The 27,065-nt window shown below is 40.9% G+C and overlaps 1 protein-coding gene and 1 long non-coding RNA gene across 8 annotated transcripts in view; one reads left to right on the forward strand and one right to left on the reverse strand.

The window, feature by feature from the left end:
• Positions 1 to 597: 597 nt before the first annotated feature.
• Positions 598 to 14,628, reverse strand: LOC119005113. Of its 2 annotated transcripts, none has more exons than XR_005070387.1 (2): positions 14,434 to 14,628; positions 598 to 1,588 (listed from the first exon to the last, which is right to left on the reverse strand). It is a non-coding gene; the product is annotated as an uncharacterized LOC119005113 (long non-coding RNA). The 2 variants fall into 2 exon arrangements; XR_005070386.1 differs by having other exon boundaries at positions 14,416 to 14,611.
• A 38-nt stretch (positions 14,629 to 14,666) lies between these two features.
• Positions 14,667 to 27,065, forward strand: part of cdin1 (CDAN1 interacting nuclease 1) — a 58,695-nt gene continuing 46,296 nt past the window's right edge. Inside the window, exons 1-3 of one of the 6 annotated variants that reach the window (XM_037072604.1) lie at positions 14,667 to 14,801; positions 15,062 to 15,189; positions 25,853 to 25,898. In XM_037072604.1, the coding sequence (XP_036928499.1) occupies positions 14,799 to 14,801; positions 15,062 to 15,189; positions 25,853 to 25,898 (177 nt within the window). In that variant the 5' untranslated portion in view covers positions 14,667 to 14,798. Of the gene's footprint in view, positions 14,802 to 15,060; positions 15,190 to 25,852; positions 25,899 to 27,065 lie in introns of those variants that run through there. The other 5 variants (XM_037072609.1, XM_037072606.1, XM_037072608.1 and 2 more) reach the window with 5 other exon arrangements.

Consider the following 27,065-nt stretch of genomic DNA (forward strand, 5'->3'; position numbering starts at 1 on the left):
CGACAACAACTGTCTAGGTTTAAAACATAATACGCTGACAGGACTGACATGGCCATTTTCTCCTCCTCCATTAGCGTGGAGACGTGGCCACCTCCTTTTGCTCTTACAGAACCAACCGCAGTGGCAGGCCATAGTTGTCAGACGTCACTTCCTCTGTCATTACCCGCTGACACGCTGACTGCCTTCACACTGACACGCAGAAAAAGAAATATCAAGGAGTCTGAAAGTATTTCGACAGAAGTCTCTCCTTATTGTTTCATTAATGTGAACTAATCACTAGGCGGATGTGAACATTGGGAATCGTCAGTTAGTCTCAGTGCAGATGTTAGATGGTTGTGGTCTTTGAAGGGAGAAGACAATCCCAACACAGGGAACAAGAGAGGTCATTCTTCAAGGCTTCATCGTCAAATATTCAATGACTGCTTCCTTCACTCATTTCATCGTTAAGTTTTCTTATTACTTCTCCTGCAAAAATTGGCTTCATCTTAACTATTTGTTAGACACTACATGTTAAGCTCTGGATCAGGATCAGTTACTTGACTGAATAGATGATCATAGTAACCAAAAAAATATTTTTTCAACTGACAAAACATAGTATTTTTAGAGAGAAATTTTCAGATGTCTTTATTGCAAAAAAAAAAAAGTATTTGGGGGGGGAAAACAGAGTGACATTTTCCAGGCATCACTGTGGGTACAAAATTGTGTGTTTTTAGTAAAATATTTTTTCTTTTCCTAACCCTAACCAAGTGGCTTTTGTGGCTAAATCTAACCAGGCCTTGAAATTCTAAGCTAAAACATAAAGAAATGCAAAGAAATATAAAGGTTCAACAGCTGCGAAGGTAGAGACCACTATCCGAAACCACTGCTTGCTTCACATTTCAATTGGCAAAACCAGCTATGTTTAGCAGGACGCCTGGACCTTTTCCAGGTGTCTGGTAAACCGGGTATTTTTTCAAAACATTAGGTTAACATCCAGGTGTTTTTGTGGCAACATGACCAGGTAATTCACACAAGACATCAAGATAAGGTTTGCCAGTGTCTGCCAAATTGGAATATCACGATGGCTACGATGTCCACTGTTAAACATTGTGATGGACGATGACATCATTTTCGTTGAGATGGTTACTTTGATTCTGAATCTGAGGTACTGTGTCTCCTCAGAGTTGCTGTAAGGCAGCAGCTGCACACCAGCACACCACTGTGAGGAAACAGCAAGGCTAAAGTGAAAAAGCAATCAACGACTCCGGTTCCAGACGGATGTTAATGTGGACTTTGACAGCAGTTTTATGAAAAGATTATAAACTCCTTCTCGCTTTGCTTCAAAATGCCAGATACGTGCTCGGCAAAATCCCGAACTCTGCAATACGAAGTCCCTCAAATGTGACATCAGCACTCCTGATGATACCTCAGATGTTGTGTCGAGAAACCTCCTTCCATATTCTGCAAGATCCTAAGGCCGGCCCTTGTGCGTTGACCATCCAGAGCATGAAATCCATCCTGCAGTGCACGGGGCCTCAGCTCCTGAAACTGTAGATCTATCTCTTAGCTTAACATGTCGACCACATTCTGTGCTGTTTGCCCCTACCACCTAAGAGAGATAGACACACACACATACACACACACAAAGAGATCTATAATTCAAATAAACAGGAAGAGGATTATCACTCATGGGCTGCATTAGAACATCACTGGAGAATGTTGATTTTGCTGAGACCATAAATACCCTAAATCTTTACAAACTTTTGGTGTCCGCCTGTCCTGGCTTAATAAGTATGTTATTGTTGCTGTAATGCGTTCCCCCTCACACGCTGCGCCGTCCCAGTAGCACACTGTGGCAGAGCCAAGGCCTTTGTTTAGCTAATGTCCTGTGGTGGCTCCTGATTGGTCTAAATGACCTGTGACACCTCATTAGCTCCTTGCGTTGGCCTCTCTGCTTCGTATTATTAATGGCGACATTGAAAACAGAAGCCATATTAACCACCTCACACTTAATGGTGTTGGTTTTGATTAACGTCACCAACGCTAAAATGACAGTGAGGTTAATGGGAACTTTGCACGGGACCCCTAATAAACACGCACGTTCTGGAAGCACACAAACACACACACATTAACATCTTTCCCTATCTTGGCTGATGTCATCTTACCAGGGATTTGGGTGGTTATCATAGTGAGCATGAAAAATAAGACTGAACGGCCCAGGAAGCCTCCACTGACTTGCCTATATGGAGCCTCATTAGGGACATTGATGGATGGGCTATTGCCACCACCGGGCTCTCCCCAGAAAAGCTCTGGGTATTATTAGTGTTTGTGTGTTTATAAACTGACACTTAATTACAGGTGCAGCATCATACCACATACATTAATGAGTTACAGCCCATTGAGTGTAGTGCAGCCTGGATACTTACGAGAAAAAACTGGGATTGCAGCACCGTGACCAAGAGTTGGTCAATGCTCAACAATTTAATACTCAAGGAGAGACATAAATTATGCTTTTAATCTTCATTAGGTTTTATCGCAGGGAATATAAAATTGGAGGTGGCCAAAATTAGAAGTCGTTCCTGTTTGCATAAGATAAATAAAATGAAACCCCTTTGAAAGTTGAAATACAGGAACTGGCAGTATTTAGTCTTTTTATTTGCAGTTGTGGGAAATGCAGATATTTCTCTTGAATCCTCCATGAAATGGTTTACTGTTGGCTTTTTAAAAAACGTTTTTATCAGTATTCTCCTAAAAAGGATTAAAGTAACAGTAAAAGAGCATAAATCACAAATGAAATGCATGGCCACTAGTTTGTTGTCATATTCCCCCAAGTTGCAGCTGTTCAGCTTGAGTCCAGAAGCTAACATGTGTACTGTGTGCACCAGAAAGAGACATGTTATGCTAATTTTTCGGTTCGTATTATTTTTGGGTTACTGTTAGAATGGGTTTACATACATCACTGCTCATAATACACATCAGTTTTCTCATTCTGTCCAGTACTTAATCTCTGTACCACCCTCTCTGTCTGAAACTCTCTCTGTTTTAGTTCCTTTCTCTTTAAGGCCCCTCCTGCTCTTCTCTGATTGGTCGGCTCTTACATGCCTGATGAAGCACGGCCAACAAACAACAGGGTAGCTGGGCTTCAATCAACTGTTACATGCCAAACTAGCCGCAAAGGCATAAATTATGCGACTGTGCGACATGGTGATGCAGCGTGATGTCGTAAAATCACAGAATTAAAGGTGGGATTACTGACGAGGCATGTTAGGAGCACTGTTTTCTGTGGGAGAGAGGAGCTTCTGTTGGTGTGGACTTTGACCTTATTTGACTCAATTACATGTACAACAACCTATATAAAACACTAAAGGAAAGAAAAGTTTTAAGAATTTAAGAGTTTTTTTAAGTGAGGACATGCAAATTACTAAAACACATGGTAATACATCCGTAAAAATGCCAGAATTAGCCAACAGGCTATATTTCTCATCAGCAATCCCCAGGCCAAGGTGTTAAAAAAAGCCTCCTAAAATATGACTATAATAATGTTCACGTTCAGCAGGCTACGTACATCAATGTAAGCATGTCAGAAACAGACCTGAAGCCTTCCCAAAAAATCTTTCCCTCTAAGAAATCCCTACAGCTTCTAGCTGTAAGTACAACAGCAACTCCAATTTCAAACATGTTCATTAGAATTTACTGTGCGAAACAGCTGATCTTTATTTTCATGAGTTAGCTCCATGTCATAGAGAACTCACTTCCCTTCCCCTTCCCCTTCACACACACACACACACACACACACACACACACACACACACACACACACACACACACACACACACACACACTACTGTAGTTGTGTATCGGATTTACAGCTGATAGTTCACTTTTATACCAGAGGAGGTCATATGATATGATATTTTCTGTTTCCCAAAATGGCCTCCGCCAAGGGCCCAGACGTATAAAATACACTCCTGACAGCGATACATTTCACGTGATGACACTACTCTGAAACAATCTCGATATTGCCTTTCCCTGTCATAAACAAAACCTGACCACAGTTCTGTTCGCCTGCTTGTGTGCCGCTGTCGACTTGTCTGTCCAGTATGTGTGCGAAGGGGGAGGGCGAGAGGAGGAGGAAGAGCGGCGGAGGGACATGGAGACGAAAAAAAACTCTCTTATTCTCAGTGGTAAGACGACGTAAGTAGATGGGTTCACTCTGGGGAGAGCGGTGGGAACGGTTGTAAAATGCACAACTCCATGGTAACTGAAGGAGATGTGTGGCTCTGCTGAGAAAAACGAAACAAAGCGAGAGAAAGGGCAGGAGACAGGAAGGAGCGACGAAGGAGAGAGGGAGGAAGGAAGAGTGAAAGAAGAAAGAAAGTGAGAGGAAGGGAGGCGAGCAGACAGACAGAAAGGGATGGAACAGACATGGGGGAACTCTGGCAGGTGCTTCATCATCTGCTAAGGCATTGTCGGGCCGCCCGTAAACAGTCATTGGGCTTCTCGAGGGAGCAACCTTCTCCATAACTAGCACAGGTATAAATCTGCCTCTTAGACACTAAATTAGACACATTCTTGAGAGAGTCTCACTCTGCGAATGCTGCACAAACCTGAGGGAAAAAGGAAGACAGAAAATTAAGCGAATCCACAGAGAGTAGTAAAGGAGGTGCATGAATAAGGTATAGCCTGTGTGAATTTAACCAGATGGCCGCTTTGATCCCAGTGAAAAATTGTTAATGTTTTTTTTTTTTTACGCAAAGCTGTTATGAATAGTTTCTTTGCACTGAGCAAGAATTAATTTCCCCCACCATCTCCACGGGCTGTCATTGCATCATGTGCAAGTGCCTGCTGTGGCTCAAAACCGAGAGCTGAGTCCAAGGTCTGCGCTCTGTCACCTCGTCGCGGTGTTTATCCTTCATTACGACTCTGAAAACAGCGACACGCCCGTGTTTTTTAACCCTCGACGGATTTTTCTAACCCACAAAGTGGTGACATTGTGCGACAGCATGACACTTGGATATTGTTTTAACACTTGCAGGGGTTTGGCGAAGGGGAGGAGACGTTGGGGTAAAATACACCAAGAGGAGTGATCTATAGTTCTCACCACATGAAGTTTTTACTGCCTGCGTGTGCGCCTATGAATAGCCATGTTTGCCTACCGAACAGAATATTTGGACTTCAGCAAGAATATTTTTGTTCTATATGAAGCAATAGGACTAAAAAGTCTATATGAAACAACATAATTACATGAAATATTGTGACGAACACACATTTGTTAATTCCACAGATAAAAATACATACAGACTTTTGCACTGCATGTAACTCAATGATGAGTTCAATTAGGGAAAAATTAAATCAAAAAGTCTCAAGAGAATACAAAAATGTTTCTTGATAAAGCAGGAAGAAGTGTTTACATGGCGTGTATTTACATGCCATATCTGCCCTGCCGAATGCTATCTGCTGCTTTGAACAACTTTTTCTGAAGTCGGAGGTCAAATTTGTCATCGCAAAGCCCTGCAAACATGACACTGAAGTGCGCTGCTATGTGTTGTAACAGGATGCTAATCTCCTAAACACTCCATCTGTATTTGCTAAAACATTGCCTCACTCACGGGCCTGTTTGCTTAAATGGCACTTTAGCTCGCTCGCGGTTTCAAAAGGTACTCTGTGGGTCAAAAGGAAGGGGAAAAGTAGGTTAATGTGCAGGCATTTCATAGAGTTTTAATGCACTGACAAACGTGTCTTTATTAGGAGGCTGTTGTCAGGTGAAAATGGGAGGAAATGGTACAAATCAAGAAAAACACTATTATTTCTATTAATTGTGAACAACTTAATAATGGGAAAAAGAATCCTCTCACTTGACAAAAGAACATCTTATCATTCAAACTGACTTCTTAGTGGTGTCATTATAACAATTAGATAAGAGAAAAAAGTTCAAGTTAAAGGTGCACTATGTAGTTTTGGGGAACACATCAGAATAGAAAGATCTGTTTTATGCCTAAACAAACACACTCTTAGATTTCATGACTGTTGGAGGGGACCCTGTATTTTTTTCCAAAAGTACCTGATGCCCCTTTAAGTACTAGTTTAATTATGTTATGCATGATGTAATTAGTATTTAAGTCTACAGCTGAAGTCCCACACAGTGGACACAATGGACCGTACTAATCTGTGCTCGCAGTTCTAGCCAAGACTTTGTCAGTCCTCCAGTTAAGCCCAACTATTTTACTAGTTCCCCTCTCAGAGAGTTTCTCTGAAAAAAAAGAAGAAAAAAAATCCCCACAGGACCTTTTAACATTCTAATAAAAAGATTTTACAGAGTGGTGTGAGTGTGAATTTTGGGGGATGATGCTATGGAAAGAAAAAAAAGGAGGTGAGCACAAGATTGTTAGTGAAGGACAGGAATAATAAAGGCAAGGTGGTGAGCATATTTTACCCATAAATCAGGAAGGCAGTGTATCATGCGATATGTTAGGTTTAAGTTTGTTGAATCATATAAAATGATGGCCCAAATCCAGATCAATGCACTCTCAGTAAGACGGTATAAACAGTGTTATCTAAAAATAACTAATATGTAACATTGTGAAAGTTTGTTTAAAACTTTCACAATGTTTTCTGCAGAGTCAGTTTTAAAATTTGTTGTTTTAAGAAAGTCTCATTACATGTTTTTTCTTTTGATTGATCTCACACACACACACACACACACACACACACACACACACACACACACACACACACACACACACAAAATACTGCGTACTAAATCATCTAAGCCATAATCAACCTTTGATACAATAAGCCTAGTGCTGACAGAAATAATCCACTGGCCACCTTCTTAATGAATAATTGATGCCCATCTTAACAGGCTAATGAATGAATGTGGTTTGGGTTTGAGTGATAGCCCTCTCGTCAGAGGGGAGCTATCCCAGGAGGGACGGGGCACAGGAGACGGAGGTGCCATCTTCTATAACCTGCATAATTGGTCACTTGACATGAGTGACTTGACTGTGTGTGTCCGTGCACCGCCGGTGGAGACTGACCCTTTTACCCTATTGTTTATTAGCACTGTTCCAGGTTATCACACCAATTAGGCCTGGAATAACAGTGATCAAGGAAGGCAAACAAAAAGAAAGTATAAAAATGCATACTATTAGCTGAGGGAACAGGGGATCAGCCCAGTGAAAGCAAGAATAAGAGAGTAGTCTTTTGACCTTTCTTACTAAAAATATTCTAAGAGGAATGAATAATCGAGGAGTAATTATAGAATAGGGAAATAAAAAAGATGTCTCTTTCATGAAAGTGCATGCTGTGTATCTCTAAAAAACAAAAACGTGTGGAAAGGTGACAAGGCTCCAGAGCTGTTCCCTGTGTGCATTTGCATTAGGCTTGTCCAAACAATCATACTTACATTTTAGCACTATTATGCGCACACCCTTTTTTCCACAGGTCTGATAACATTCTCACTGCAGTTTCGGTGTGGCACTCTGACCAAACAATGCCTTATTGACACGGGCCCTGGCCTCACAATAGCCACAAAACATCAGGGTTCCTGTTTTTGTTGACACTGTTCGAGCCGGCCATTGAAGGCAAAGCCACTGTGGACACAGCAATGCATAATTGGAGCTCTCTGTCATACAATACAACAAATCAACCCTTTAAATGTTTGAGCATGATAAGGCAGAGAGAAGGCACACAGAGGGGGGAAGCGGGACAAAGACAGGGAGGGGGGGAGTCAGGTGAATGGGAGAGTGGAAAGTTGATGGAAATGGAGAGTTGAGGGAGACCATGGTGCCAGGCGCCACTAGGGGACAGTAGTAAGTCACGAACGGCAGCGGGGAGCGGCGCTCGTGTATGTGTGTTTGTGTGTTTGTGTATGCATGCGAGTGTGTGTGCGGCAGACAGTGAACAAAAGACTTTCTTTGTTGCACTCTCAGATAATAAAAGAATTCAGAAATAGCTACTTGACTGCTTTCGAAAAGATCTTGACAATGCGTTGGCCCGTAATGCACAGGAACAGCTCCAGATTTACATAATCATATGTAATGTAAACCACTACGAGGCTCCACAGCCAACAAACAAACTGAGCGGGGAGAGAGGGTGACAGTGGGAGAGGGACACCCCCCCCCACCACCCGCCATGGACTTTATATACTTACTAAAAGTACATTTTGCCTCATCTGCTCACAACAATAGGGCGACGTTTGCAAATTCTGCCGGCCGGCATGCTGACGATTCAAACAGAAAATAAGCTTCTCAGGTATAAATATACTTCAAACACAGAATCGTGTCATGTTTTTTTTTTTTAAATTAATTTACTTAAAATGATTTATAGCTTTAATTACTGCAGTTTCCTTAAAGAAAGAAGCACACAATTTAATGCTGATTCCACGCTGACAACTGGTTAAAATAGCAGAAAGTATATCTGGTATTAAAAGGAGGACGCCTGTGTGTTAATGAGACACAAAAGTACAGGGACCTTTTTCTCTGACCGCAAGACCAAGACGAATGGCCGGAGGATTTCACGCTGTAACTTGAGGCATGGCTACTTATATCTGCTCTCTTTGTGCCGTGCGTTTAAAAAAAGGGGTCATTTGTTTGGTAACTGGTTAAACCGGGGAAGTTAACACCTCCACGTACCTCTGACGTTAGACATAACTGTCAGGAGGGAGCTCAGTGTTTCTTTTTTTTTTTTTTTTTGCTATGGTAACCGAGGATGTATATTCAAAACACGCTGCTGCTGCCTCCTCCTCCTCCTCCTCCTCCTCCTTCGGCAATTAAAAGCAGAACAATAACAATATTCACCAATGACAGCGGCGTCTGTACAGTAGTTATGCCCTTCGTTAGTTTCACAATGTTCCTCATGAATTAGTTAAGTCTGTTAATTGCACATTTATTACACTCAAGGCCTCAGAGAGATGCACTAAATGGCTGTGGAATAAAATAACATTTGAACACATATAGGAATCATGAAAAATAAATTAAGCTTTTACATTACAGCTTAACCTTGTGTGGCAAAAAGTAAGTCTGAGGAATTTATTTACTTGTTTTGTTTTGTGTTTTAGAGGATAATGGAAAATTCTCAACCAATCAATTTGTTTGGAAAAAGAAATTCATTCACACGTTTTGCTTTAGACTAAAAAATGTTATCAACAGTCTGGATGCCTGATGAGCAGAATGGGGTGAAAAGATACATTTTTAAAAGTAGTAAAATGTAATTTCAGGAACTTTATTATTTTATTGTTTTCAAGGAAAATAAACAGCCCTAATTATTGCAATATTTACATTTGTCTCAAGTGCCTCCGAAACAACACGCTAACGATGATGTTTATTCGGAGACAAGAAAATAAGGCAAATATCAGAACGATCCGGCAGCATAATCTCTTTGTGTTTACACTTTATCATCGCCTTTTCTGATCTCCGGCGTGTTTCATTATGGAGTGACGTTTGAGTGACACCGCGCCGGCTGTCACAGCCATGTGCCGAGGTTCCCTCTCATTTCCAGCGCCAACAATAATAATGACTATTCTAGTGCTAGCCCCAGTATTTGTGTTATTGTTGTGGGGTGTCAGACACAGGCCCTGACGTTTGCTATGCTATCAGCAGGAGTGTACAAATACAAACACATTTGCCTGAGTTATTGACCTTTATCTCCCCACTTTCTTGACAGCCTTCTCCAGTTATTGACAATACAAACACATGGGACGACGCATAACCTTTCATTTACGGAGCGCTCTCTCTCTCTTTTTGTCTCTCTCCCTCTCCCTCCGCTCGCTCTCTCCCTCAGCCTGTGTCTCCCTGCTCTTGCAATTTGTTTAAATAAAATGGGGCAGACAATGGTTCTGCTCATTTCTGCCATTTTTCTTTCACTCCAAATTTCAGAGGATAATATCATTAGACCGATACAATGGCTGCTATTCAGCCTAAGATACACAGATATTTCAAGTATTCAATATAGTTTTGACATGCTGACATTAGGGGAGAGTGTTGTTTCCCTATTTGTTTGCTTACAATGTCGATTCCGTCATAAATCTTAGATTCCTTCAGCGAGATGTTTGTCTTTATGATGTTCAAATTGCCACAGAAATATATAGACGATCAGTGCAATCAAAAAACAGAGATGCACGAATAAAAAGAAAAAAAAACAAAACATTTTTTAAAAACTAAAAACTGCCACGGTTGAAAAAATAAATATTTACAGTATGTATATGGGGCGTTTACACTTATGGTTAAACACAGAGAAAAGTGTACGGAGAGTGGTTTTATTCATGCAGAATGAGGAGCAACATAATTATTCTGGAAATGGGAATGAATCCATAAACCCATAATAAACAGAATAATTTACTGCATCTCAATACAGCATTGAATAACAATGGTCATAAAAACCACTAGTATTCCACTAATGATTCTCCTCCAGGATTTATTGTGTTTTTCAACGTGTGTCCTCTTGCATTTCAGCGTGAAAAATAGCACACATAAAATACGGGTGTCCCCACCAGTCAGCCCCTCTGCAGGTACTTCAGAGCCCCAAAATTAAATTTTAAACAATCCAGACCAGTGTTTGGTGACCATGGTTAATCATCAAGAAACAAAGACATCAAACAATATTTGATAATGAGAAAAATGCCTCCAGGATATTAGGGGATGGGGGGAGAGCACAGCGTGAGCCTCAGCAGCAGAGCAAGGTAGAGAGGCCAGACCAGACACAAGCCGCATTCACATGTCTGTGTGCGGTGACGGTGGGTGTCCGCGTGTCTGTGTGCGAGTGTGTGTCTGACACGCACATAAAAAATAAAACCCACGCACGCACGCACACATGCGTCAACTTCTACCTCATGCACATACGCACGTGCATGCATGTACACACACAAACACACACACACACACACCTCTTATGGAGTTAAAAAGCCATTAAAACACTGGCTCCTTTTTTTTTTTTTTTTTTTAAGTTCATGACGAGATAATTAGAATTCGGTGTACGGAGCCGGTGGTGAGATTACAGCTTTGTGAAATTGTGCTACATTTTGAACTTCACTGCATCACGCCTCAACCCAATTATCTGCAGTTAAAATGGCTTAGTGAGGCTCCAAACTGTGACTGACGAAAAATATGGACGAAAACCCCCCAAAAGTTTTCTTTATAGATAAAAGCGACTATTTTCCGCAAATGTTTCTGAAAGGTGAAAAAGGCTAGATTTCTATTTGATGTATCACTCAAAACAAATATCACATTTGGATGATATCTTAAAAAGAGTATGCATATACTGGATAATAATATATATTATATCATAATATTAAAATGTATTTATTAAAATATATCATAAATATCACACATAATTCTTTAAAAGAAATAACTCTAATTTTTCCTTTCAGTAATCAATGTAACAGGGTGGTTTCATTTTTCATCAGGGCGGTGTAATTAGTGCTAACTAAAATAAGAAGTTGGACAGACAGGGGAGGAGAGGGAGGGGGGAACGAGCGTTGGGTAATGAGGAGAAAATGTTTTTTTTCCCTCTTCTTCTGTCATCTCATTGGGTTATCCTTGATTGACGCAGCGTTAACGGTCTGGCCAACTCGAGGCAGATCCAGGAACCTAGTCCGAACGGCAGCATGTGCAGCCACCTCGGACATGCAAATTGCACCCGGGCAACCCGTTGACTATGATTAATGAGCCTGGGCTGCAGCCTTTGTTTCCGCGTGCAGCCGTTTAGAGTGAAATACAATCCCAAAATATTATCAATCCCCTATTAATCCAGTAAATTTGTTCACATCGCACATGTTGTTTTGACCAATTTACAGCCAAGCGTGTTTGTGTGTCTGCACGTGCATGCCTGTGTGTGTTACGCGGGTGAGCACAATTGCATTTAATTACATGTCCCCTAATTAAATTCATTAAAGGATAATAAAATAAATGGAAGAAACAGCTTTGGAAGCAAGGGTGAAACACATGTGTCTTGTCTGCTGTGATGTAAAATATGGATGTGGGATTTTCAGGGGCAGTCATGCTGTTCAGGGGGGGAACGCACGAATCCGATACCTTGCTAATACTACAGGCATTTCCTGGTTATGGCTTGCCTCATGTTTAAACTGTGAATTTTCAAGCGGAGATCCCAGACTCCCTGAAGATTGGAGAGCAATTCTGTGGTGCAGAGGAGTTAAGTCACTTCACAAATGGAAAAAAAAAAAAAAAAAAAAAGAAACATTATGACAGTAATGCTGACAATCTAGTGTAACAAAATGCTCTGTCTGCATGGTGAGTAATATCACTGGATAAGGTAAGAAGGGACTAATGTGCAAGACATGGGAGGACTTGCAATTTCCTTAAACTGTGTGATGAGTAAAGGAAATTACACAGCCTCACAAATCTTAGATTCATCGACTGGAGATGCTGTCGATAAAAAGAAAAAAAACAAAAAAAAAACAGACGCATTTTCTCTCCTGCACAGCTACACACTTCCCCTCTGCTGCAAGCAAAATGTAAATGTTTTCCAGGCATTAAGGTATATAAGTGCCATTAGTGGCACAGTGCTTAGCACTACAATGGTGCGCCGAGAGCAGTGGAGCAGAGATCAGTGCAGCATCTCGTGGATATCAGAGGGAGACATCCTTTGTAAATTCATCTCCCACTGTGAGCAGGCTTCACAGCTGGTTAACGGCACTGTGTGTACCACTGCCCTGTTTACACGCAGCCTCCAAAGCACTCATCTTTTCCCCCTGCATCCTTCCCCTGTATCCCCTCCATTACCTTGCTCTCTCTTTCAGCTCTCATCACAGCCCACTGTGGCTCTCGTAGCCATCAAAGATGCACACAAACCGATTTGTGTGGACTACATACACACACGATCAGACACCTACACACAACAAAATCTGTGATCCCCTCGCTTTTGGGGCCATTACAGTACACCGGCTTCCAACCCCTTCTCTGATTTTTATCTTTTTATACCATCACATTACACTGATCCTTTTATACCTATTACACACGCGGCTCCCCACCAAACCCCCTGATCCTCTGATACCTAGATGAGTAAACTGCTCCTCCTGCCCCTGACCTCAGCCCTTTGTAGCAATCAGACCAGACTTCCTCAGAGGCCCTGATCTTATCTGGCCATACCAATCCCACTACACAGCTCCCTTTTGTAGCCACCACAGAGCACTGAGCCCTTTCAGACCCAGGGACTGTGCCGGTGAACACACAGCCCGAGACCTCAGCTCATCTCAGACATCATACTACACTGCCCAACAACAATGAGCTCTATTTTCTGATGCACCACAGGTCAGATAGAGCCTTTTCTGCTCACCGATGCATTGTTCCCTCACAACGGAGGAAACCAGCCAAAGGGAAGACGACAGAATTATTTGATGTCATCATAATGTCAATTCGAGTTTGTATTTTTTGCACATTTTAAGGCTAATTATTTGTGATTCAGATCATCTTTGCTAAATAAATTAAATAAGAGAAAAACAGAAAATATTAAACTCACCATAAAATATCTGATACTTCCACTAATCTGTGCATAAAGAGAGAGGGTTAAAGAGAAAATCTATTAGGGTAGACGGAGGTTTAGCACTGTTCAGAGACTAATTACACAACAATGCCATTGTAAAATTATATTGATCTCAGGGGATGTATTTGACAAATTAGGTCTTAAAGATTTTAGTTCTATCTCCGTGTTGTCTAAAATCACCACTCCAGAACAAGAAGCAATCATATGGTTCAGAGGAAAATAATAAAGAAAAATCAGTAATTAATTATTGATTATTTTTCCTCAAATATCCGTTTGTAACTGTAAGAAAGCAATTTTCTATTCAAATGAAAGCAGTTTGGAGTTAGAAATATTACGACTATAGGCAGAGCAACAATTCATCATTCAAATTACATATAATTTTTTTTTGGCATGTTTCGCACATTTCTCAAGTCTTTTTTTGGACCACAGTACATCATTATCCTTGGTCTAATTTACATATTTCTGCTATGGGGCATTTCAGCATTACTTTCTTGGAGTGAGGTGAAAGGTGTTGATGATTCTGGGGGATGGCCCACAGAACTTCCTGCAGGTTGTGTGAAATAATTAAGAAAAAGCCCAGGCCAATACTTTTAGATGGTGAAGGTGGGGGGGGGGGGGAGTTCCTGTCTACGACCCTGAGTGAACCACTGACAAGGTGAAAGAATACAGTAGATAGGCACACATATATAACATGTCACTACAGTCGAATTTGGAAAACTGTATGTCTTCTTTAAAAAGACCATTAGCACTGCACTCAGCACTCCAAAAGGAAACTTATCAGATTTATCAGCAGCGTTTTGGTGTAAAATAATCAGTTTTAAGTAAGGATTAAAACTGAGTTTTAAATGCTACTTTCTGATAAATTGCAAACACTAAACTCAATTAATTCTTTAAATTTATTAAACTAATCGTCGTCTAGCTGTTCTGTATTATACATACGCAGTCTGAAATTCGCACCCTTCTTTCTCCTTCTCTGTCTCTCCCTCTTTAAAATGCACCTCTCGTCGTCCGTACAGGTAATTATCTTAATTTTTTCTTTACTCTCTCCGACTTAAGAGAATTCCTCTCCATTCATGTCTGTTGGTACCTGCCTTCGTACGCCTGCGTTTGACAACAATCCCGTGATGCTTCCGCGCTGCAGTGTGAGCTGCAGCATGTTGTAGCAAGTCACCGCCTTCGTGCTGCAAGATTAACCAATCATCGGCCGGCATACTCAGCTCAGTGGACGGATAGACCAATCAGCGCGCTGCTCACACAAAAGTCGGCTCTTCAACTTCCTAGCGGGAAGCTGCTGCAGGGACCTGCTCAGGCAGCAAGAATCAATGGTAAACAACGCTTTAACGTGGTAATTTGGCGCTTTTAAGTCGTATTTGACAGTGTATTGCCCAATGTGTGAATTTAGCAATGCTTAGAGGATGAGGATAAATGTTTTATTGTGTGATATACGTTCAGCGTGTCGCGTTAGCGGTAACATCAAGCTAAGTTTTCTCAGCAATGCGGGTACAGCTGATTTTGACAGCTGACAGATCAGATTGCGACAGCAGCAGCGTCCCCTTACACAAACTCTCCCTTTCTGTTTGCACAGATAGAAACAACAACTAATCAAAGGAAGATGAGACTGTCCCGAGCTGAATATAAAGAGATAGTGAGATGGACTGAACAGCTGAGACCTACACGGCAGTGTATGAAGATGCTAAAGGAAAGATTTCCAAAGTAAGTAGTCACACAATGGACTTCCCACATGTGCAATTGTATTGTTTACAGATGTAGATGTGTTTGTTTATGCATGTGAACACGCTATACTGCTGTTTCTAAGACATTTTGTACTTTGTGAATCAATGATTAATGAGAAACAAAATATGTTTGCATTATAATTTTCATACAGGAGAGACATTAAAGTAACTTTATGGTCATATATATAAACATCATAGAATCAGATATTTATAACCCCAATTTATTCACTCTTTATGACCACTAATTAATTCCACACAGGTTTCTGTATAGGCTTCCACCACAGCATTAGCCAATGTTTTGCCATGCAGCTCCTGCACATCCAGAGATCGAAGAGAGAGGTTAATGGTTGTGTTTGCCTTTCTCCTTGACACTGAGGGCCCTCACTTTATTGAACGTAACATGTGTAATCCCCCAAGGCCACCAGGACACCATGGCTGATCCCGTCGAGGTCACTTGCAAAGTCGTATGTATTTGGAGCTTCCTACTTCCATCGCGCCCTAATCACCAATCTAGAAGAAGGTATCAGGTCCCCAAAGGGGACATGGCGGAGCTTGATCTTGCCTTTGTTCTTACCGTCAGCATTTTACAGAATATGCCATGCGTATAAAGTTCATCCAATATCCTGTATGTTTAGGCACCAACACCAGGAGGGCCTTCTCATGTTTATTTTGAGTTTCCTCTCTCCTGTTGGTTTCGTAATCCAAACTGTCTTTAGCAAAATGCCGTTTCTTTTTTTTTTTTCTTCAAAAAGTAGTACTGGTGGGTGTAATAATTAAAGGAAAACACTGGACAGTTTTCATTCCAATAATTCTGCACGATCTCCCTCTCCCAGAGGTGCTGGCTTTTTTGTTTAGTCTTGCTGGTTATTGTTATTATTTCGTCCACCATAACCAATCTTGGGGAGGCCCTTGCTCTTTAAAATCCCTGAGTCTCGTCACTGGGCCTGACAGACAGGCACGGCAGCAGTGTTTTCACAGCCTGCGAAATTATTCTGGTTGTCCAATCAGCTGAGCTGGGCTCTGGAGGGTTAGTGATTGGACTGGCAGGAAATCAGGCTCTTAAGACATAACATATCGACTAGGCCATCCATCATCTCTTAGCATGCGCTCAGGCACGGCAGTCAGCCACCCCCACCCCGCACCCCTCCTGTCCCCTTGGACTGAGTGGGAGCCCTGCCACTGCGTAAATATTGGCCAGGCTGAAGCTGGCAGGGGAAGGGAGGGGGTCGGGGGGGGGGGGGGGGGGCATTAGCAGTTTGTTGTGGACAAGTCTGCACTGGGGGGTGGGCAAAAGATTGGTTGGGTTATAACAGTGAGAGATGTAGAAAAGACAGGTATCTGGATATCGAATCATTTCACATCGTACAGGGTGATTTCCAAATGATGCAAGAAATGAGTAAACTGGAGCCTCGTGTGTTGAAGTCTCATGGCGGAAGCTGTTTTTCTTCTGTGGCATGTGCAATATTTTGCAGATGACACACTTATTATTTTATGGGCTAATTTCATCATGTGTAGAATATTGTTTATGCTCACTTTTTTAACATCTGTCTAATGCTAGTAATTAGTTGTAATGAATTATGTTATATAATTGATACAGAATACAGTAAGGTTAGGAAGTGTAAGGAATTGTTAAACATTAAATATTCTGTAATACAGAAGAGTATAACAAATGTATGTATTACATCACTGAGTTGAACATCAATTTTAATATTTTCCGTGCAGTTTTCCATATCTTGATATCTGTTGATATCAGAAAATATATATACTGATATTGATTTAACTATATTGCCCAGTCTATTTGATTTAAAGCCCCATATTGCAGCTGCTGGTCTATCAATTATAGATTGATATATGTTATATATTTTATACTATAAGAAGCAATATTAAAACATTTTTTTACAGAGCATAAAACAAGTGTGTTTGTGTGAGATTGTGAGACTCTGTGTATTTTATACCGTATATAAAAGAATATTGGCCAATATTTATTGATTATTCTTTCTACTCCTAACTATCATTATTGGCCCCAAAAACCCTGTATTTGTTGGCCTCTAATTAGATTTGAGTTGTAATGATATAAGTAAATGTGAGTAGCCTTTATTCTCAATTCTCTCAATGCTGCATTGAGTTTAAAACCGTTTCATAATCATTGCTGTTGATGGGGGACTTAAAGGGAGGAAAATTTAAACTTTGAACAAAATGAGTGCGATAGGCCATTTCAAGGTAATTTCCACGGACGGTCTGTCATTCTCTCTGTTGTACTATGAGCATGGGTGGTGGGAGGAGAGAGGGAGTGTCCCATAGACAGACAGAAAGAGAGAGATTGCGATGTGGAGTCCCTCATCTGTAACGGCTGCATAACACAGATGTTGGGAGTCATCTGTCAGCCTGGCCTCTCTTGCCGGGCCCGAGCTGCTCTGGGGGGAAAAGAATTGGACACGGTGCTGTCACTTTTTACCCCCACTCACAATGGAGGGACATGCAAATATCAACCCCCATTCCTGCCCTCTCTTCTTCGCCCTCCTCTTAGCCAGCCGTGGTGTCCTGCCTAGTATCTGGACCGCGGCTAGGCAGCGAGCGGGGGTGTGAGGGCTCGTTGCAGGCCGGTGCGGGGGGAAATGTGACATCAGTCCCATCACGTCCCTCTCTTGCCTCATATTAGAATTGGAAATGATGGGCTGCTCTCTGAGGCCTTGCCTGGCTTCCCTTGGGTCTAGAGTGGACCCCGGTCCTTCCACCCTTTGTCCCCAGAGAGAGTCTGTGTAAGAACGGCGAGAAAAAGAGGGAGGGTATGTGAGAGTCCTCTGTGTCCTTCTGTGCTATATTATGAATGAATTTGGATGTAATGATTGCCCCCCTCTTTAAAATGCCATTCAGCTCACTCCTCATATGGCTTTCACAGTCATAGAAGTAGGAGGGTGTGCCGAAAGGGGCAGATGCCTTGTTTTTTTGGAAAATGCTTAAAAAGTAAAGTGTGAAGCATCCCTCCCCTCTAAACCTAGTCTCTGCCTCCTCTCTCTCTTTCTTTTACTCACACACACACACACATACACACACACAGCTCCCTGGTGAGGAGTCCCTGAACGTTTTTCGAATCGGGCCCTAATGTGCCGTTTTCATCAGCACTGAGGCGGGCTGCAATATGGTGCTGGGGCTCGCTCTGGGAATATGAATGTTGATTAAGCATGCGTTCAGCCTTTTGAAATTCTGAAGAAGTGTCAGAATAATGGATGTTGAGCAAATGTCAAGCATTTGTTAATTTCTCTGTTATTTGGGGTTTATCTAGCATGATCTTTGGAGGGGAAGCGTGGGACAGGGTTGTTGTGGCATGTGCCATTGATATGGTGATTTCTTGGCTACAGACACTTTGTTTTTGATGGTAATATCTAGGCTCAGGACGAAGCTTAGGGACTGGCTCATTGATTATTTATTGGGGCTGTAGTGTTTATCTCGTTTTTTTAACATGCTGGTTAAAGCTGAGGGTTTGGTAACAGGCGCGATGCAATAAAAAAAAATAAACTCTTTGTACATCAAGGTTTATTTTGTTGCTCAAGAACTCAACAAAAGGCTTTACAGGTTTTTATTGTTGTCAGCTCCTCAGTAGAGTCGCAACAATTAGATCTTTAATTGATTAGTATATTTATAGAAAATGAATTGCCAACTATTTTGATAATTGGTTGTTTTAGTCACTTTTCAAGCAAAAAAAAAAAAAGGTTTTGGATTCTTTGAAGACGTCACTTTTGGTTCTGCGATGATGAGCATTTAAGGCAAGATTTTAATAATGAAAATAATTGCTAATTTGATTGATAATGAAAATATTCATTACTGTAGCTAGGCCTTACTAAAATCTGTGTATTGCTGGAAACCTGCTTTTATTTGTCTATGTCATCTCACATATTACAGTGTAGAGAATAGTTCTGGAAATCCAAAATTCCAATTCCCAAAATGTTTACGTTTTAAGGACCAACATTGTGACAGTCGCGTATGCCCAAGATTCCCCAATTCCCTCTTGGAAGACGTTGCCAATGAATGGCAATGGAATCAGAATTACAATATCCAAATGGCAAGAAAACTTCAATTTTATGACAAATGTAAAATGTGCACCAAACAGCTTTATAATAAAGTCCTGTAGTGCTGCAGAGATGCCCTGGCCTGCAAATCTTGCTGTCCACATGTAAGAAAACATACTTCACAGTATAAGAAGTTGGGATCTCGTTATATAGCTTAATTAGGTTGTCGAAACAAAATTGCTGTTGCAGTTGAAAATCCTAAAAATATTACGTCATCCGACTTCCAAGTTATCTACGACAACTATATTTGTTTTTATTTTGGCCCAGTCCATAATCTGAAAATTCACATTTTTATCTCCTGTTCATAATCCCATCACAAAGCTCATCCTTATCACGGTACAAGCACAAGTCCCTTCTTTGTAAGATGAGTGGGGATCTAAATAAATACTACTTACTCAAACTGGCCAAGTCTGAAATCTATAAAATGTATCAACGGTATTGGTGCTAAATGTCCCAGTTGGAGTGTTTCTAACTGTGATTTCCACTATTGTCTCCGTGGAATCAACTGAGTTACTCTGTTGTAGCTATTGTTGAAGGTACAATTCTCCAGCTATGTTGTAGCCTGGAAGTGGCAATGACATTACCCAGAGACTGATCTGGTGCAGAGCCTGTGGGGGCAGCCCTGACGGCATCCAGCACACGGCCTCACACTTCTGGCTGCCCATATTGAACTAAACACAAACTGGCAGTTGGGGGCTTTAGGGTGCAACCCTTGGAAGGCTGAGAGGCTGGCAAACTAATTCCGCAGCTTTATGTGGTTAGATGAGCGTTGGAAGGGTGAAGGGATGAATGAAGTGTAAGCAGAGAGGAGAGAAGTGGAAAGACGAGAAGCTATGCTGAGTTTACAACTTCATGTCAGGCTAAGGACTTCATGAATAATAGATGCAATCAATTACTTGATTAGGAAGCACAGGAATGACTACTTCCTCCTGATATCTTAGGGATGTTGTCCAGGCACACACTTTACATTGTTAAGGCTTTTCGGCTCATTGGGCTAAAAACACTGAGGTAAGCAGCCTGTTGCTTAAGTATTGTACAGCAATTATAAGGGACACTTTCTTGGATTACTAAACAGAATGAGATGAAGATATTAGTATTGGCAAATTATTGACACAGGAACATGAGCCAGGACTGGGCAATATATCAAGATTTTATTGTTATCATGATATGAGATTATATACCTTAGATTTTAGATACTGTAAGTGCTGCCGTTCCATGATTTTAAAGGCTGCATAAAGTTAAAGCGATGTCATTTTCTGAACTCACCATACTGTTCAACTTTTTCTAATGCTTGCCCTTCCCCATGTAGCCTTTATCCACATTACTGATGATTTTAACCAAAAATCTCATTGTCTAATATTTTACAGCATCAACAGTTATTGATATTGATATCAAGAAAATGTGGTAAAAAATATCGAGACATCTGATTTTGTCACCTAGCCCTTGCATTCAAACAGTGATTTTGTAATATTGGGATACATATTGTGTATCGTGATATAGTAAAAAAATTATACTCCAACCAATACTCGATTTCTGGGGCTGACTGATGTCAATAGCAGGAAGTAATCACTTATAATATCTGTGTATCTATCTATTTGCAATGATCCCTCCAATGTAGTTATCAAACCAAGAAACGTTAGAGATGCAGGATATCTTCCTATTTATCAATACAATATATTGGCTTTAATTACATCAGTGATTAACAAACATCCTTTTCTGAATTATGATGTCTAGAAAAAGTTTACATATGAACATATACACTGATTTATGCACTGTACCAACTTTCAGTAAATCTGTGATGTGCCAATACTGGCCAATAATTTTGGCCAAAGGTTTTATTGTCTGTGTTCTACAAAAAATATTACAGTATTATTTAAAGGCAATATTGCCCAGCCCTTGTATGAGCTATTGTGAGTATGACATATGTATTTTGCCATGTGCATGGCAGGAGCACCAGTGCTGTCCCTCAACCCCAAAGCCATTCTTCACACAGAGGGAAACCTCCAGCTCAGAGAGTACCACAGTTCAGCTGGGCAGCGTCGGTAGTGTCTTGCCCCAGGTTCTCTTTGCATACTGGGATCAATTGCAAAAGAAGAATGAAACAAATTGCCCAGAATGGTACAAGTTCCCCAGCCACGCTTGGGGGGAGTAGGCAATTGGTCAGCGTAATGTGTTTCTTTGCCAGACCAGTGGACGCTCGCCATTTGACAGATAACACAGACCTCGTTTTCAATTTCCGCGAGAGTTTGCAGAAGCAGAAATGACAGTAATTACACTATAACAATGGCGACACACCATAATAGTTATAACGTGTTTTGTCACCAACAGAGTCATGAAGATCCCCAGCTTTCAGCAGGAATCACAATTAGGGTGGTGATTGCGTGATCTTTCCTGCTCTTTAATCCACCGTTATATAACAGTTCTGACATCTCAGGGCACCTCAGCAGACAGAAATTTTAAAGATTGTAATAAAGCGAAGAGGCCTGTGAAGGGGTCATATTTTTCGTCTATTAGGACAATGGTAGGCAGTGAGATGCCCTGTTGTGCTTCTGCTGAAGCCATTTTCTGTGCACAGTCCCCTGCAGGCTTGTAGTTTTGTATGGCCTTCTGCAGAGAGACTGGGGGGTCACAATCAGTAAATGTAGTGGAATATACTCTGAGTCAGGCTTTTGGTAAAGCTTTCTTCGGTTATGGAAAAACATTTTAACAATGATAGAAATAGTCATATTTCTTCAACTACATGAACTCCATGCCTGTTGTTGCATTGACTGTAATAGGGAGAAGGCTTTACAGTTGTTTTGCGGAAACAAAGTAAAAACTAATTTGAACTGTAAACACCATCGTGCAAGTATTTGTTTGAAGCTGCATGACGCACTGAGATGTTGTGTTTGTTTCCATCTCTTGTCAAAATATATCACATTTATACATTAACATTAACATTTATACATTGTTCTGGCACACATTTGTTTTGCTGCTGATGACGGTAGGCTTAGCTGAGAAACAGATGTTAGCATTTTGCCTATCAGCATGTGTAATTAGCAACATTTGCATATCCAGAGTGTTTAACCCACATTCAGCTGTTTATTCTTTTTTTTTTTACTTTATAAAATATTGATCTATAGGAGAGTAAATGCTTAACATATTACTGTCAGCGCTTTTGCTTAAATTAAATCTTAAGTATATAAATCCTAAAGCATTAGCTAATATTTATGCTAACAAAGGTGTGGATAACAGCAGAACAGGGTATTAAAATGGAGCAATATTTCCAAAGACTTTGAATCATTTCATTCCGTTTTCAAAATGGCTTTGTCGCCATTAGTAAAAGTATGTGCTGCTATGGCTCAATTAGCCAGATCCATGCCCTGAAGAGTCGCACCATGCAACACTCTCTGCATGCAGATCCACCAAATGCTAAGTACTGTCGCAGCATATGATACCAATGCCATTAGCCAGGTGGCTTTCATTACCTAAATTACAGCTATTGTTTATAATTCATTATTTGTAAATAGGAAGATTCTGAATATAATTGATAGCTCGAATTTCCCCCTTCTCCTATTAATTAGCTTGATGGGAATTTCTCAGCGTTTCGCGGCTGCTTTAAGGCACTGATACACTCTGAATGCGCGAGGAGATAAGGCGATTCAACACTCAAACAGGGATTTGTCAGATCCATAAGCAGTGGATAGCCTAACTTAATAGAGCCTAAAGCACTGACCAGACAGGCATACTAGCTCAGTGACAAAGTGAAAGTCCCTAATTGTTTTTAATTTAATCTGCTGCTTTACTATTTTGGGTGCCAGTGCATATTAATGCTCTGTCTTATGTTGTAAGGAAGGGTAATTAGGTTGAGAGTGAATGATTCCCAAACCACTCTTCTGTCTCCCAACCTTCTGTTTCCCCATGTTCTAATGATATCCAAGAGGGAGAGATTTTTTCTTTTTTCTCCCTTCTCTCATAAAGGTCAATGTAAGGATGCTCTGTAGTGTCATAGACTCTCTTTGAAATGAATTTTCGAAGATGTTCATTTGGTGCTTTAATGTATAACTAAATAACTAGCAAGTAGATTAATATTATACCTATATTGTGCTTTTTTTTTTTTTCTTTCATCGTGATGTGTTGTCTTTTCCTGGTTTTAATGACTACATTGCGGTAAACTGTTGTCATTTCCTGTCTTCTTTCTACTTGTGTCATTTGCACAATTCCAAAGGGAAAGGCCAAGATGATTAAAAGAAATGAATCTGGTTTTAGACATTTTTCTTGCATCAGTTTAATTATTTTCATTACCACTGCAGTGGAGTATTATTACATGGTATTATGAGGCTATGATATGGATATTCCAGTGAAAATGTAGCACTACTGTGCAGCAAGGCAGATCAGATCCCCATTGTGAGAGTGCACTTGTCTCCATATTTTAGCATGAAGTGAGCAAACTGTGCCCAGGAGAGCACAGGTTGGATATACATTAATGTAACGTTCGCCGTAATTTATTGTTAATGTCTATTAAATGGAAAAAGGGCATTATGCAATATGAGCGCCGTGTAAAATTTGACAGACTCTATAAAACGCACACAACTCTTGGTATGAATCCAGGTATCTGCCCCCATCGCTTTACATTGCTCTCATTAATTTTGTTTTCGGTGTTTTCAAATGTTTGTTTTTGTACTTATTACATTCTTTTTATGATTTTTTTTTTTGTATTTTCTGCAGCTCTGATGTTTTCGTCCAGTTCAAATGTTGGCAAACATTGAGGTAAAAAAAAAGTCCCCAAAGTTGGTGTTTCAAACACATATGTTTTCCCAGATATTTGGAGCAGTTTATGTCCCTTTTTAAAGTTAACAGGGTATAGATTTAGCAATTAGGCAATAATCATGCTCATTATAGAGAGTAATACATTTAAAACCTAACAGATGTCTGTTCCAACAGGGGGACTGTGATGGTCCCACACCAACAATAAGGCTGTAATGTTGCTGAAACGCTCAGGTGCAAAGGTTGAAGTGTGGAAGAATTTTTTTTTTTTCCTCCCTTAAGTGTCCCACATGTTGACAGTTGACCATTTAATGGCCCCACTTAATTGCAGTAGCCCCTTTGTCCCCGAGCATCATTGAAAATTAAGGCTGAGGTGGTGGTGTTTTCTCTTCTTCTTGTTTACTCTAAACATTTGTTCCTTTGCTTCTGTCACTATGACTTTGTGGTTGATGAGACTCATCCACATGGTGCGTCGAGCCTCCCGAGAGTTTGAATAGTTGAGAATTAGCTGTTCTCCAGCAAGAGCTGTAAAACTGTTTAAAAGTGGCATCTGGAGAACCCAAGATGATGTCTTTGGTGGGGTTACTCATTATAAAATATTCCAGCGGTTGAAATGGTTTTATTAAGAGATGGTCACAGACCGAGACTCCAGACAGAAATCAATGTTTGAGATTCCTTTGGCTTTGTTTACACGTCACATGGTTGTTTCATGGTTTATGGTGATTGATGTTGAAGGCCTACGTGGACTCAATATTTCAATGCTGATTGGAAGCTTCGGCTTCTCGTCAGTATTTACATACAACTCTCAGGTGACTTGTAACGAAAAGTCCATTAAATTTAACAATCAAGTGTACTGAGAGCGCTATATGGAGACACAAACCACTGGAGACCATTGCGGAGCAGTTTGTGTATGGCCATGTGTACATGCTTCCACCGCATTTTTTTTTTCATTAATATGCATGTATCATCCAATTAGAATAATATCTGTCACAGCTTTAAATATCTTCAACTCAAAAGATGCTGCGGGGGTTGGGGAGGAGGTATCGAAGGGGCTGCGAGTCCCTGTTGGAGCTGCCTGTTTTCCAGGTTTGCCTCTCTGCCAGGTGTTTGACATTGACTGGAGCTGGAGATGAATGTAACTTATGGCAACCCATGGAATTGACCGACTCCTGGGAGTCCCAGCTTCCTGCAGTGAAAGTTTCCATTTTCAAAGCCCATCAGTTGCAGTGGGAGGGCTACAGAGCGGCCCATATGCCAGCACTGACAGTGAAGCAGGAAAAACTTTCTCCTATCTGTGTATCACACGAAACAAATACACACACTCAGCAGTGGTCAGACCCTTTGCAAAGAGATCTACCAAAACCAAGGAGTTATTGTGACTTCTCCCACTTGGTGATTGGACTTGAAGCCTCTCAGTTATTTGCATGAATGTCATTCAATTTCTCTCCAATTTTGTCATGTTTTGTGCCTTTTGTGTAGTTTTACTGCACTTCAATTAAGAACAATTTAGCTTTCAGCATTCTCACAGGAATGAAAAGGGAGGGAAGAAGATGGTATGTATGAATGAGTGAAAGAAAAAAAAAAAACACAGGCTATATTTTTCTCATCTCTCATACCACACACACAACCTCCCCCGTTCTCCCCCCCCCCACGCCATCGTGGCAGGAATCCTTTGTCAGAGGTGTTCATCTGGAACAACTTTGCCACACTTGTTTTCATGTTCTTTTAGATTACAGGGCAGCTGGCCCCAGCTTTGAAGCTCCCCCTCTCCCTTTGTCTCTGTGCAATGCACTCTGGTAATTAACTTTGTCCTTCTTTTATTTGTTCCAGTCACTCGCAGTCCACTCTTCTGAGCATCTTCTCCCTGGAGTACCAGGTTAGAAGTTTTCTTCTTTTGTGAGCCCTGACAGGTGCCTAATTGAATGATGAATGTCCCTTTATTTCTTTGTAATTGAACTGCCAGCTCTCTGATTGGTTTGGAGGATGCGCCCCCACCACCACCACCGTACCCCCGTTTATTTCACCCCCCTCCTGCCTCCTCCTCCTCACGTTCACGTTGAGGGCCCTTGCCTGCCTGAGCCTCGGTGGATGTCTGCCAAGTCTTCCCATCCATCTGTCTAATAACATCTAGCCCCTGCTTATTTGGTGGACCTGTAATAAATTATGCTAAACCATTATTATTCTGACAATAATAATTTCCCCGTGTAGTGCGGCTGCGTGTGCTAAATGTTTGCTGACTCGCACTGTCACTGCTGCTTTCCACGGCTGACAGCGGATGATGATAAATGGCCGCTGCCGCCAGTGGCAGAAGGCAGCACAGGCAGAAAATGGAGTCATTTATCATCCCCCTGACAGGTGTCAGTCACACCGCCTGTCTCTGTGGAATTACATTTTTTTGTGTGTAGTAGTTTTTAAATAAGTTGTTTTTCAACCAGTGCTCTTCCTCTTTTATCCCCTGTCCTCATCCTTCTCGGCAAAAATGGCAATTGAATTGCATGGAAATGTCAAGGTCTGGAATGTGGAATAGGGTCATTGTTTGATCGAAAAGGGGGAAATGAATACAAGGTTTGAGTGAGCGGGGGAAGGAGGGAATAGGCTATTTGAACAAGGCTGCATTGGCACACTTTGACCCCCCAGCAAACTTATTGAAATTAAATTACTCTGACCCAAGATCTCTTGTGCTGGTTGATATACAATAGAGCCTGAAGGAGGAGCTGAGGCTGCAATTCATTCAGGTGGAGTGAAAAATGTAAAGCATTAGCCTTTGAATGAATTTAATGGAAATAAACTGCCTTTTATTATTATTATTATTATTATTATTATTATTATTATTATTATTATTATTATTATTATTACTACATCTTGAGGTGGCCATTTTAAAGAAGCCGATTCCATCCATTTAGATCATTAAAACCCAATATTGTATTTAGGGGCGTTGCAACATCGCGATATACACGACACCTGTGATATTAAAAATGAAATATTAAAATGAAATATTAAAAACATATGTGCACATTTTTGAGTTGGCATCCCCTCCTTTCTC

The sequence above is a fragment of the Acanthopagrus latus genome, chromosome 16, assembly GCF_904848185.1.
Source record: "Acanthopagrus latus isolate v.2019 chromosome 16, fAcaLat1.1, whole genome shotgun sequence".
NCBI classification, from domain to species: Eukaryota; Metazoa; Chordata; class Actinopteri; order Spariformes; family Sparidae; genus Acanthopagrus; species Acanthopagrus latus.